Source organism: Hyla sarda, chromosome 8 (genome assembly GCF_029499605.1).
Source record: "Hyla sarda isolate aHylSar1 chromosome 8, aHylSar1.hap1, whole genome shotgun sequence".
NCBI lineage: Eukaryota > Metazoa > Chordata > Amphibia > Anura > Hylidae > Hyla > Hyla sarda.
Genome location: NC_079196.1, coordinates 124,541,192 through 124,553,221, shown reverse-complemented (window position 1 = coordinate 124,553,221; position 12,030 = coordinate 124,541,192). Strand labels below are relative to the sequence as shown.

The following is a 12,030-nucleotide window of genomic DNA, read 5'->3' as shown; positions in this document are numbered from 1 at the left end:
AGCAGTCGGGACCTGCCGCGCATGATCCGGTTATGCTTAGGACGTAAATGTACGTCCTGGTGCGTTAAGCACCACCTCACCAGGACGTACATTTACGGCGCTCGTCATTAAGGGGTTAATAATATCTAAGCTTATAGGGGCCAATCCATAACAATAATAACAATTTTTTTATATAAATAAACCCATCCGGTTCCGGGGCAGATTTAACTGGGGAGGATAAAATAACTTCTCTCACCTCACTCAAACTGATGAGTCTAAATCCAGGCCCTCCTGTAACGTTATTCTAGGTAGATTCGCCTGAAGAAGAAAGTTCTTACATTCGAGCTCTCCCTCTCGGGCTTCGGAGCTATAGTTTATAAAAAAAAAACTCAAACAACTTGGCTATCTTCTCGGGCTCATTCACCATTTCCCCATCATTATCATATATGGATCCACTTAACTGACTAGAACCCTGGGAATTAATTAGCCGGGCTAACATAGCGTTCGGCTTCCCTCCTTCACAATATTTTGACCTACAAAAAATACCTTATTCTGCGCTTCCTCCCTTTGCCACATAGCCAGGTCCCTTTGGGCCCCCTTTAATTTATTCATATTTGTAGTGGTAATTGATACAGAAAATTAATTTTCTGCTTCCCTAACTACATTTATTAACTCCTCCTCTTTTTCCCTAAATGACTTTTTCTTCTTATTCATTTCATAAGATAAGAGTCCCCTAAAGAAGGCTTTAAAAGCATCCCAGACTATCCCAATATCTGCCGGACTCCTATGTATTTGCCAGAAGGCCTTAATTTCTTCCTCCAAGAATTCTTCCTTCCCAAGGACTGTAAGCCAATGGGAGTTTATTCTTAGGGGGGCCTAGGTTTCCCACCTTTCCCGGTCTCCAAATGCAACACCAATGGAGTATGATCAGAGATAGAGCATGGATGACAAACAATCTTTTTAACTCTCCCTCTGATCTCTCTATTTCCTAAAAATAAGTCAATACGAGAGGCTGCTTGAAAAGAGGTACTAAAGCATGTATATTTGGTATAGTCCCCGTACAGAGCCCTCCATAGGTCCAACCAACCCATTTCTTCCAAAAATTTACTAAGCATAGTCCTACTTGAGGGGACTAGATGTGGAGGATTAGATGCCTTTATAGTGAGAGCCACAATAGGAGCAACCAAGGATGAAAAATGTGGGATAAACTGATGATAATAGCTAGCGAATCCCAGAAAGCGTTGAATAGCATGTAGGCCCGAGGGACGAGGCCAATCCAATACTGCAGACAACTTATCTGGATCCATCTGCAGGCCCTGATGAGAGACAATGTAGCCAAGAAACGGAAAACTAGATTTTTCAAACAGGCATTTCTCCAGTTTGGCGTAGAGATGATTATTCCGTAGTCGCTGAAGAACCAGATGAACATGAGCATGATGCTCCTCTAAGTTGGAAGAGAAGATCAGGATGTCATCTAGGTATAACACAACAAAGGTGTAGAGAAGATCATGCTAGATATCATTGACGAACTCCTGGAAAATGGCTGGAGCATTGCAGAGACCAAAAGGCATTACAAGATACTCAAAATGTCCGTCACGAGCATTGAAGACGGTTTTCCATTTATCTCCCTTGCGGATACGAATGAGGTTATACGCACCGCGTAAGTCCAGCTTGAAGAAGACCTTGGCACCACGTAGACGGTCAAAAAGTTCTGAGATAAGAGGTAGAGGGTAACGGTTCTTGACCGTGATTTTGTTAAGTCTCCTGTAGTCAATGCATGGACGGAGTGAGCCATCCTTCTTCCCTACAAAGAAGAAACCTGCTCCAGCAGGAGAAGAGGACTTACTGATAAATCCCTTTTGGAGATTCTCCTGGACATACTCAGCCATGGCTTTGGTCTCAAGAACTGAAAGAGGGTATATCCTCCCATGGGGATGAGTGGTACCAGGCAGAAGATCAATAGGGCAGTCGTAAGGACGATGTGGAGGCAGAGATTCAGCCTGTTTCTTGCAGAAGATATCCGAGAAATCTTGGTAGGGTGGCGGCAGGCCAGGCATAGGTGGAAGACGAGAAACAACTTTACGCAGAACAGGTTGGAGGCAAAAATTTTGACAGGATTGTCCCCAGCGAATTATTTCTCCAGTTCTCTAATCCAGTTGCAGGGAATGGCGTTGCAGCCAAGGAAGACCAAGAAGAATCTCAGAAGTACAGTGTGGCAGAACATAGAATTCAATCTTTTCTTTATGTGATACTACCACTTGCATGACGAGAGATTCAGTATGGAAGTGAACCTTACAGTCCAGATTTTGTCCATTAACAGAGGAGATTAACGAGGGCTTGGCAAGCCGAGTAAGAGGAAGATGATACTTGTGGACTAAAGCTGCAACAATAAAGTCACCTGCTGATCCGGAGTCCAAAAATTCTGTAGCACTGAAGGAGGACTTGGCTGAAGCGAAGTCTTGTACAGGAATAGTTAAGGGTGGAGAGGTAGTATTCACACCCAGGGACGCCTCTCCCACATACCCTAGGTGCGAGCGAACTGTACAGTCCTTGAGAAAGTGCTCCTGGCTAGCACAGTACAAACACAAATTCTCATGACGTCTTTGTGACCTCTCCTGTTGCGTAAGACGAGACCGATCTCCTTGTATAACCTCTTTGGCAAGAGGGGCAAGAGACAGAAGAGGTGGACGTTGGAACACCGGTGTCAGACGGGCAGATTCCCTCTCAAAGCGCAATTTCTCCTGTCTTTCGGCAAAATGCACATCAATGCGTGTGGCCAAGTGGATAAGTTCAGTCAAAGAAGATGGAGGATCTCGTGCTGCAAGGGCATCTTAAATCCTGCTTGACAGTCCTTTTTTAAATGTGGCACACAAGGCCTCCTCATTCCAGGCAAGTTCAAAGGCTAGAATGCGGAACTGAACCACGTAGTCACCAACAGTAGAATTCCCTTGACAGAGGTTCAGCAACGCCGTCTCAGCTGAAGAGGCACATGCGGGTTCCTCAAAGACACTGCAAAATTCTGCCAAGAATGCTGACAAATTGGAGGATACTGCATCACCACAGTCCAAAAGGGGTGTAGCCCAAGCCAGGGCTTTTCCGGAAAGTAGACTAATGACAAAGGCCACCTTACTACGTTCAGTAGGAAACAGTTCAGACATAAGCTCCAAATGCATGGAGCATTGTGTAACAAAGCCTCTGCATGACTTGGAATCCCCATCATACTTGGAAGGCAAAGGCAGATGCAGTGGGAGCCAGACACTGCAGGAGCTGGAGGTGGGAGTGGGCCAGATTGTGGTACCTGCTGCTGTTGCAAGGCGAAAAGCTGTTGCATCATGGCTGCAAGTATACAAAATTGCTGCGCCTGTCGGGCCAACTGCTGCGACTGACGTATCACAACGGAGCAAAGATCCGCAACTTCAGGCAGGGGTTCCTCAGCGGGATCCATGGCCGGATCTTACTGTAACACTCACTTTCTGAAGACAGGAACTCCGATGTATGTGGATCCGCTGGACCTGTGTGGCAGATGACTCGGACCGTACCAGGGAGCGGAATCTAAGGTGCCGCTGGTCTTCACCAGAACCCGCCGCAAAGCAAGATGGGCTTGCAGCTGCAGGCAACACCCAGGTCGCTACCCCTGGCACGTCTCGGCCACACAGGCGGCTGAGGAGATGCGAGGCACAGGAGGGATGAGACAACTCATAGTCAGGATAGCAGTAGGGCAGGCGGCACAGTAGCATAGTCGGAATGTAGCAAGAGTTCAGTAGGCAGGCGGCAGAGGAGCAAGGTCAAGTCACAAGAGCAGGAGATCTGGTACACAGCAAGGCAATACTATGGCACGCTTTCTCTAGGGCACAAGGCAACAAAGATCCAGCAGGAGGGTGGAGGAATTTATAAATAGGCAACAGGTGGTTACACTAATGAGCGTACTGGCCCTTTAAATCTTAAAGCTCAGGCGCGCGCACGCCCTAAGGGACAGGGACACGCGTGCCGGAGCAGAGAGGCAGAGGCAGGAGAAACACCCGGAGAGTGATGGACTGGGGCTTGCATGCGGGTGCGTCCTGCGATGCGAGTCCCAGCCCCGTCGGCAGCAGAAGGTAAAGGGACCATGCTCTCACGGCCACCGTGTGAGGCCCGAGCGCATAGCGTAACACATATATTGAACATTAAGACTTCTGAATATTCATGGACAATTTACATGATAATTAGAGATGAGCGAATTTTTGAAAAATTTGATTCGGACGATTCTCAGAATAAATAAAAAAAATTAGTAATGTATTTTAATGTGTTTAATAAAGTGTGTGTATTTCACTTTTTTTCTAAATTTTTCTTTTATTTTTAGGTAGTACTACTACTCCCAGCATGGAACAGACTGTTCTATGAAGGGAGTAGTAATACCTGTGCTAATAGACAGATCGCCCTGGGTGTCACTTCTGACATCCGCTGCGATCGTCCTGTATAATGTATAGATGTGGGTGGCTTTCTTGCATCTAGATAGGATGATCGGATGATCGGATAGGATGATCGCATCAGGTGTCGCCCGCTCTTCTCTGGTCCCACTGTAGCATGAGTATATGCCCCCTGCCCGCTCCCAGAAATTGAAAGACAAAAAAAATGTTAAAGTTAATTTTTAAACAGGGATCAATTTATGTGGGTGGGCAGGGACCTTAAAATGTAGCCGACAATAATAGAAATGTAGAAAGGGGTGATTTAAATGTAATTTATTTTAATATTATGTTTAATAAAGTGTGTGTGTGTGTGTGTGTGTTTCACTTTTTTTCTCTATTTTTTAGGTAGTACTACTACTCCCAGCATGGAACAGACTGTTCCATTATGGGAGCTGTAGTACCTGTACTAATAGACAGATCACAGCAGGTGTCACTCCTGACACCCAATGCGATTGTCCTTTCTATTGCAGAGATGGAGCGGCTTTCTCCTGCGCTCTTTCTCTGCACTATACTCTGCCGACCAGTGATGTGAATAGAATTCACATCAATTATTCATATTTCCCGCAGAGAGCTGTGATTGGCCAGATGGTTCCAGCCACTCACCGCTCTCTGCGGGAAATATGAATAATAGGTATATATACAGAATATATTCATACTACAGTAGGACCAGAGAAGAGCGACTGGCCGCCCACATCTATACATTACACAGGACGATCGCATCGGGTGTCAGAAGTGACACTCGTTGCAATCTGTCTATTAATGCAGGTACTACAACTCCTAGCATGGAGCAGAGTGTGTTCCATGTTGGGAGCAGTAGTACCTGCAGTCACTCCTGACACCCGCTACGATCGTCCTATCTATTGCAGAGATGTGAGTGCAGGAGAAAGCTACTCGCATCTATACGATCGCAGGGGTGTTGCTAATGAAGAAATTTGTTAATTCGAATCGAGTCGAAGTCCGGATTCGGTCCGAATCAAATTTTTCATGAAGTTCGGAAAGAATTTGACCTAGTCCGATTCACTCAACTTTAATGATATTGTAATTGTCTCTAAATATAGTATTAAAGAAAGATTGATAAGATGCATTCAAAAAATCAATTTGCTATACTATATAAAGTCTTCCATAACATAATAATTTTGGTAATAATTCTGGTAATCTGGTATAATATACTAGCCACAATAATTAATGTGTTATGGATCAATCAGTTTCAGTGAGAAAACACTTGACCTTTCTGGACACAAGTACAGAGGAACATTCTATTGTGATTTATAAAAAATGCTTACCTTTCTTTCTACTAAATGCCCGATTCATGTTGTACATGGAAGCAATTCAACGTCTTTCTTTCTAAAACTAAATTGAAAAGATGTATTAGCGATACAAAGCATAAATGAGTGCTAACCACTTGCAGTCTTAGGCTGGGTTCCCATTACGTTTTCCCCCATACGGGAGTGCATACGGCAGGGGAGAGCTAAAAACTTGCGCTTCCGTATGCCTTTCTATGCACTCCCGTATGTAATTCATTTCAATGAGCCGACCACAGTGAAACGTTCGGTCCGGTCGGCTCATTTTTACCCAGTATGCGCTTTTTCCCTGCACCTAAAACCGTGGTCGACCATGGTTTTAGGTCCGGTTGTAAAAGCGCATACGGGGCAAAAATGAGCCGACTGAACGTTTCACTGCGGTCGGCTCATTGAAATGAATTACATAGGGCAGCGCATAGAAAGGCATACAGGAGCACAAGTTTTTAGCTCTCCACTGCCCTATGTGCTCCCGTATGGGGGAAAACGTAATGGGAACCCAGCCTTATAAAAAGGTATTATTTTTTCTACTAGGACTCCATTACTACAAAGTGACGAGTTGCAATAAAACTGTGGATGGACATTAACTTCAAAGATTTCAATATTACCCTATTGGAAAAAAAAGGGGGCAAGCAAGGCTAGGCTTCCACTTTTTTTTTCTTTTTTACACCTAAAAAAAAAGCCAGCAAAAACACCAGAAAACCTGCCACAGCTTTTTCCTGCATTTTGGCAGTTTTTCTGGCGTTTTTCCTGGTGTGTGGAAACAGCCAAATTTGTACCCTGTTGCAGTTTTTTCACTATCTTCAGGTACCATTCTGTGGGTCGGATGCTGAGCGCCCGGTCTCACTATCTTCAGGTACCATTCTGTGGGTCGGATGCTGAGCGCCCGGCCGTATAGTATAAAGGGGTGCATAGTGTACCCGTGTATACTGTACAGGAGCCGGGAATCCCGTCACCAGACTGACAGGACTCCCTGCTCCTATAGCCCCTTTGGGCGGTATACAGTATATACAGCTATCTATAGATAGCTGTATATAGTGTATACAGAAGATGTCCACTTACCTCCCTTGCACCAGTCCCGGCTGGGTCTGTGTAGCTCCGCCACCTAGTGATGATGTAATAAGGGGCAGAGCTACAAAGGGAGCCAGGCTGGTAAGTGTGAGGCATGCTGGGAGTTGTAGTTTTGAAACAATTGTAGGCTCCTTGTTTGGGAAGACATTGCATTATGGGCGCTCTCCCTGCAGAGAGCGCCAAAAATTTCCACACTAATTTTTTGTGTTTCTTTTTTCTTCTCATTTCAGATCCATGTATAATGAGGATTACGGCGGATTCGGAGGACTAGTGCGGATGAACTGGATTTTTTTTTCCATTTAATAAAATGGTTAACAAGGGCTGTGGGGGAGTTTTTTTTTTTTTTTATAAAATAATTTTTCCAATGTGTCGTCTTTTTTTATTTATTTAATTTTCAGGCTTAGTAGTGGAAGCTGTCTAATAGACGGAATCCATTACTAAGCCGGACTTAGCATTAGCCCCAAAAACAGCTAGCGCTAGCCCCCAATTATTACCCCGGTACCTGCCGCCACAGGGGTGTCCGGAAGTGCCGCTACCAACAGGCCCGGAGTATGAAAAAATAGCGTTTCTGGGCCTAGGAGGTAACAGGCTGGCGTTATTTAGGCTGGGGAGGGCCAGTAACAATGGTCCTCGGCCACCCTGGTAATGTCAGGCTGTTGCTGCTTGGTTGGTATCTGGCAGAGAATAAAAATACGGTGAACCCTATGCATTTTTTTAAATGTATTATTTATTAAAAAAAAGGATAACAGCCTGATGTTACCAGGGTGGGCGAGGACCATTGTTACTGGCCCACCCCAGCCTAAATAATGCCAGCCTGTTACCGACTAGGCCCAGGAGCGCTAATTTTGACGCTCCGGGCCTGTTGGTACCGGGGTAATAATTGGGGGTTAGCGCTAGCTGTTTTTGGGGCTAACGCTAAGCCCGGCTTAGTTATGGATTCCGTCTATTAGACAGCTTCCACTACTAAGCCTGAAAAATCAATAAAAAAAAGACACATTGGAAAAATTATTTTATTTTAAAATACACTCCCCCACAGCCCTTGTTAACCATTTTATTAAATGGAAAAAAAAATCCAGTTCGTCCGCAGTAGTCCTCCTAATCCGCCGCAATCCTCTACATACACGGATCTGAAAAGAGAAGGAAAAAAAAAATTGGTTAGTAAATTTTTGGCGCTGTCTGCTGGGGAGAACGCCCATATTGCAATGTCTTCCCAAACAGGGAGTCTCCAATTGTTGCAAAACTACAACTCCCAGCATGCCAAGAAAGCCTTTGGCTGTCTGGACATGCTGGGAGTTGTAGCTTAGCAACAGCTGGAGTCTCCCTATCTGGGAAAACACTGCCAGAAGGCTCTGTTCACATTATACAAAATGTACAATGTGAACAGAGCCTCACACTTACCAGCCTGGCTTCTGTATGTAGCTCCGCCCCTAATGATGTCATCACTAGGGGCGGAGCTACACAGACCCAGCCGGGACTGGAGGGAAGTAAGCAGACTTCGTCTTCTGTATACACTATATACAGCTATCTATAGATAGCTTGATATAGTGTATACTGCCCAAAGGGTTAACCTACACTGTCTAGCAGTGTAAGTTAACGCTTTCCTTGCCGGGCTTGCACATAGAGTACAGCTCCGCAAGGGGTTAAGTGAGCCAGCAATATGTATACCGTATACACATTGCAGGCATACTGTAAGTTCTTGCTGGGCAGTAGATATAGGATGTATATCTACTGCTCAGCATCACCTTTTCTCCCGGCTCTGTAGCCGTGGGAACAGCTGAGTCCCGACATTCACATTAGGAGGATCGCAGTGGGTGTCAGGAGGAGTGACATCCGCTGTGATCTGTCCCTTACTGCAGGTACTACTGCTCCCAACATGAAACACACTCTGCTCCATGCTGGGAGTTGCAGTACCTACATTAATAGACCGATCGCAGCGAGTGTCACTCCTGACACCCAATGCGATCGTCTTGTATAATGTATAGATACGTCCGGCAGCTCTGACGTATATGTGGATGTAAATATGTGGATGTACATATGTGGATGTAAAGTGCTCTGCGGGCGAACTACAATGTTCAGAAGAGAAGGAGCGCCATTGGGCTTTTGGAGAGAGAATTTGTTTGGAATGGAAGTCGAGGACCATGTGTGGTTACAAAGCCCACCTGTGGTGCCAGAACAGTGGAAACTACAACCCTCACAAAATTTAATTAGGGGTGCAGTGAGCATTTACACCCCACTGGCATTTGACACATCTTTGGAACAGTGGGCTGTGCAAATGAAAAATTACATTTTTCATTTTCAAAGACCACTGTTCCAAAAATTTGTCAGACACCTTTGTAAATGCTCACACTATGTTCTGGCACTATGGGGGCTTTGTAAACACACGTGGCCTTCAAAAGCCCAATGGCGCTCCTTCTCTTCTGAGTATTGTAGTTTGCCCACAAAGGACTTTACATCCACATATGGGGTATGTTCTTACTCAGAAGAAATGGGGTTACAAATTTAGGGGTGCTTTTTTCCTATTTTCCCTAGTGAAAATGAAAAAATTAGGGTAACACCAGCATTTTTTTTTTTTATCAATTCTTTCATTTCAAATTTTAGAAACAAACAATATACAAACAGTACAATAATGTAGGCACTGAGAGTCTAGCATGACTGGCCATAATGAATTTGAACAACATGTCACAAAACAATGCACTGTCGTGCTTGAGGGACAGTCGAGAAGGTCGGCTCATCTGTATACAGGTAAAGGGTGAGCCCTTAGCACAGAGCCCTGTGCAAGATAATAAGGTTGTGACCATAAAGGAGACTCTCAGAGACCCTAAGGGAGCGGCCCCTGCCATCCCGTGGTATAGGAGAAGAGGGATGCTAACAAGAAAAGATAGATGTGGGCCGTCAACCAGTCCAGAAGAGATAGGAAATATACAGAAGAGTAGGGAAGAGAGAACAGTGGGGAGCGAGAAGGAATAGAGGTCTGCAGTTGGGCCAAAGAGGAGAATTAGAAAAGAGAAAGGAGAATGTGGTAGGGGGAGGGGGGGAAGGGGAAAGGAAAAAGGAAGCTTGGGGAGCTAGAGAAGCTTGGGGAGCAAGGAGGAGGGGTGAAAGGAAAAGGCAGAAATGTGAGAAGAGGGAAGGGATAGAGAGGGGGGGATAAAAGGAAAATGAAAAGAGGGAAAGAGAGGAGAAAGGAGAAGGAGAAGAAGAAAAGGGAAGGAAGGAAAGAAGGGGAGGTCCGGCCAGAACCAAAGAGAAAGACACATAAAGGAAGGAAGGAAAGGGAAGAAAAGAGAAGAGATGAGATGTGTAAAGGAGAGGAGGAGGGTGGTTAGTGGCAGCTAAAGGAGGAACGGGTGAGTCCAGACGCCAAAGATAAGCCAGGGGGTGAGACTGGGATGATGAGATTACCTGGGGGTCAAGGTGCCCTAGCAGCGATTCCTGATGTCGGAGCCAGGGTGACCAAACCGTCAGGAAACTCTTGTGGGAGCCAGTGCTCCAGCTGGCCAGTTCCTTCATCCTGCAAAGGTTGCGTACCTTCTGGTGCCAAAGTGGCATCATGGGGGCCGCCGTCTGTAACCAATGCAGAGGTGTCAAGGCCTTTGCTACCGGAAGCAATTGTGCAACCAGAGATCTCCTATTAAGGTTGCAATCAGCAGTGGAAAGCCCCAAGAGCACCAGAACAGGTGACATATTAACAGTCTTCCCTAGAACAGTAGACACAGCTTTACCAATCTCCGACCAAAACGGTACTATAGCCGAGCAAGACCACCAGATATGAAGGTATGAGCCCACTCCTACTTTACATCTCCAGCACCTATTATCAGTAGTTAAGCCCCTGTGGAACAGTGATTCTGGAGTGTGGTACCACCTGGAGAGGAGTTTGTAGTGGCCCTCCTGCAATCTGACGCATTTGGAGAAACCGTGTGAGTGTCAAAGCACTTCACCACGTTCCTCCCTTGTCAAGGAGATCCCCAGCTCCTTCTCCCAGGAAAGCAGGAATAGCAGAGTCAAAGAGCTTTCCTCTTGCGACATGGTTTTCCGGACAAGGCGTAAGGAAAGGGTTGGTGAAGGGGCAGCAAGAGAAAACTTTTCTAACCAATGGAGCACAACCTAAGCATCGCGGCACACGCTCTTCTGATCATATAGCAGTGGAAAAAATTGGGCGGGGGAGTGGGGAACAGAATCTGGATATGTCCATTTGAGGGGGAGAACCATTGGGGCACAGGTCTCTTAGCGGGATTCGGTCCAGTAGAGACCATAAGTCATTTATTGCAGTCGACTCAGGGTGAGCGAGAAAGGGAACCAAGGAACTCGGCATCCCCGGGGAGATAGTCCTACGTGCGAGGGGGTCGCTCTGCTGTCTGTCCTCTGTCCGCTTAATCGCCAATGTGGCTTTAGTCAGTGGGTTCGTCACCACCTGCGTCCAGTGCTTAGAGGGGAGCCAAAGGGCCCGAGAGGCCGAGCCCACCTCTCGGTTCAGCTGATGTACCTCCAGGGACCCACATGCACGGGAGACTGCGATTCCCTCACCAATTCTACCCATCTCTGTAGGTGTATCGCCTTATGTAGACGGGAAATGTCTGGGACACCCAAGCCGCCTGAGCCTATGTCTCTAATTAGTAGGGTATAAGGTAGGCGCGGTCTCTTACCAGACCACAGGAATGTATGGAATAATTGCTTCCATTGGAGAAGGTACCGCTGGGGAAGAGCTATCGGGACCACCTGCAATGTATACAACACCGTCGGGACAATGTACGTTTGCGATAGGCTCCTCCTACCTATCCAAGAGAGGAAGGGCAGTTTGTATTGGTCTAGTTGTGTCTTTAACCTAGTGAACATAATTGGCTGTGAAGAGGTCGTATAGTGTACAGGGAACTATAATTCCCAGATATTTGTTTCTGGATTGTGGCCAAGTAAGGGGATGAAGACCTCAGCGAGGTGTTGGGGAACTGATATATTCAAGATCTCCGACTTGGTGTAATTCACTTTAAAAATAGATAAACTCCTGTATATGTCTAGCAATGATTGTAGTTTAGGAAGGGAACGTTGGGGGTTAGTGGTCATGATTAGCAAGTCGTCAGCAACGCTGCAACTAAGTGCATCCCCCCCAGGGTAAGTCCCTCAATGTCTGCATCCTGACGGAGAGCCTGCAACAGAGTCTCCATAACCAAAATGTAGAGGGTCGGGGATATGTGACAACCCTGTCTCGTCTCATTCCTAATCGGGAAGGAAGGAGACAGGGT

The 12,030-nt window shown here is 46.1% G+C and overlaps 1 protein-coding gene across 15 annotated transcripts in view; it reads right to left on the bottom strand.

Annotated features, from left to right (window-relative positions):
• The window catches only part of GULP1 (GULP PTB domain containing engulfment adaptor 1), a 1,103,506-nt gene that overhangs the window by 660,132 nt on the left and 431,344 nt on the right, over positions 1-12,030 (bottom strand). For 14 of the 15 annotated variants that reach the window (XM_056535167.1, XM_056535165.1, XM_056535168.1 and 11 more), the window contains one exon: positions 5,708-5,774. In XM_056535167.1, the coding sequence (XP_056391142.1) occupies positions 5,708-5,744 (37 nt within the window). In that variant the 5' untranslated portion in view covers positions 5,745-5,774. Of the gene's footprint in view, positions 1-5,707; positions 5,775-6,784; positions 6,805-12,030 lie in introns of those variants that run through there. The other variant, XM_056535174.1, reaches the window with a different exon arrangement.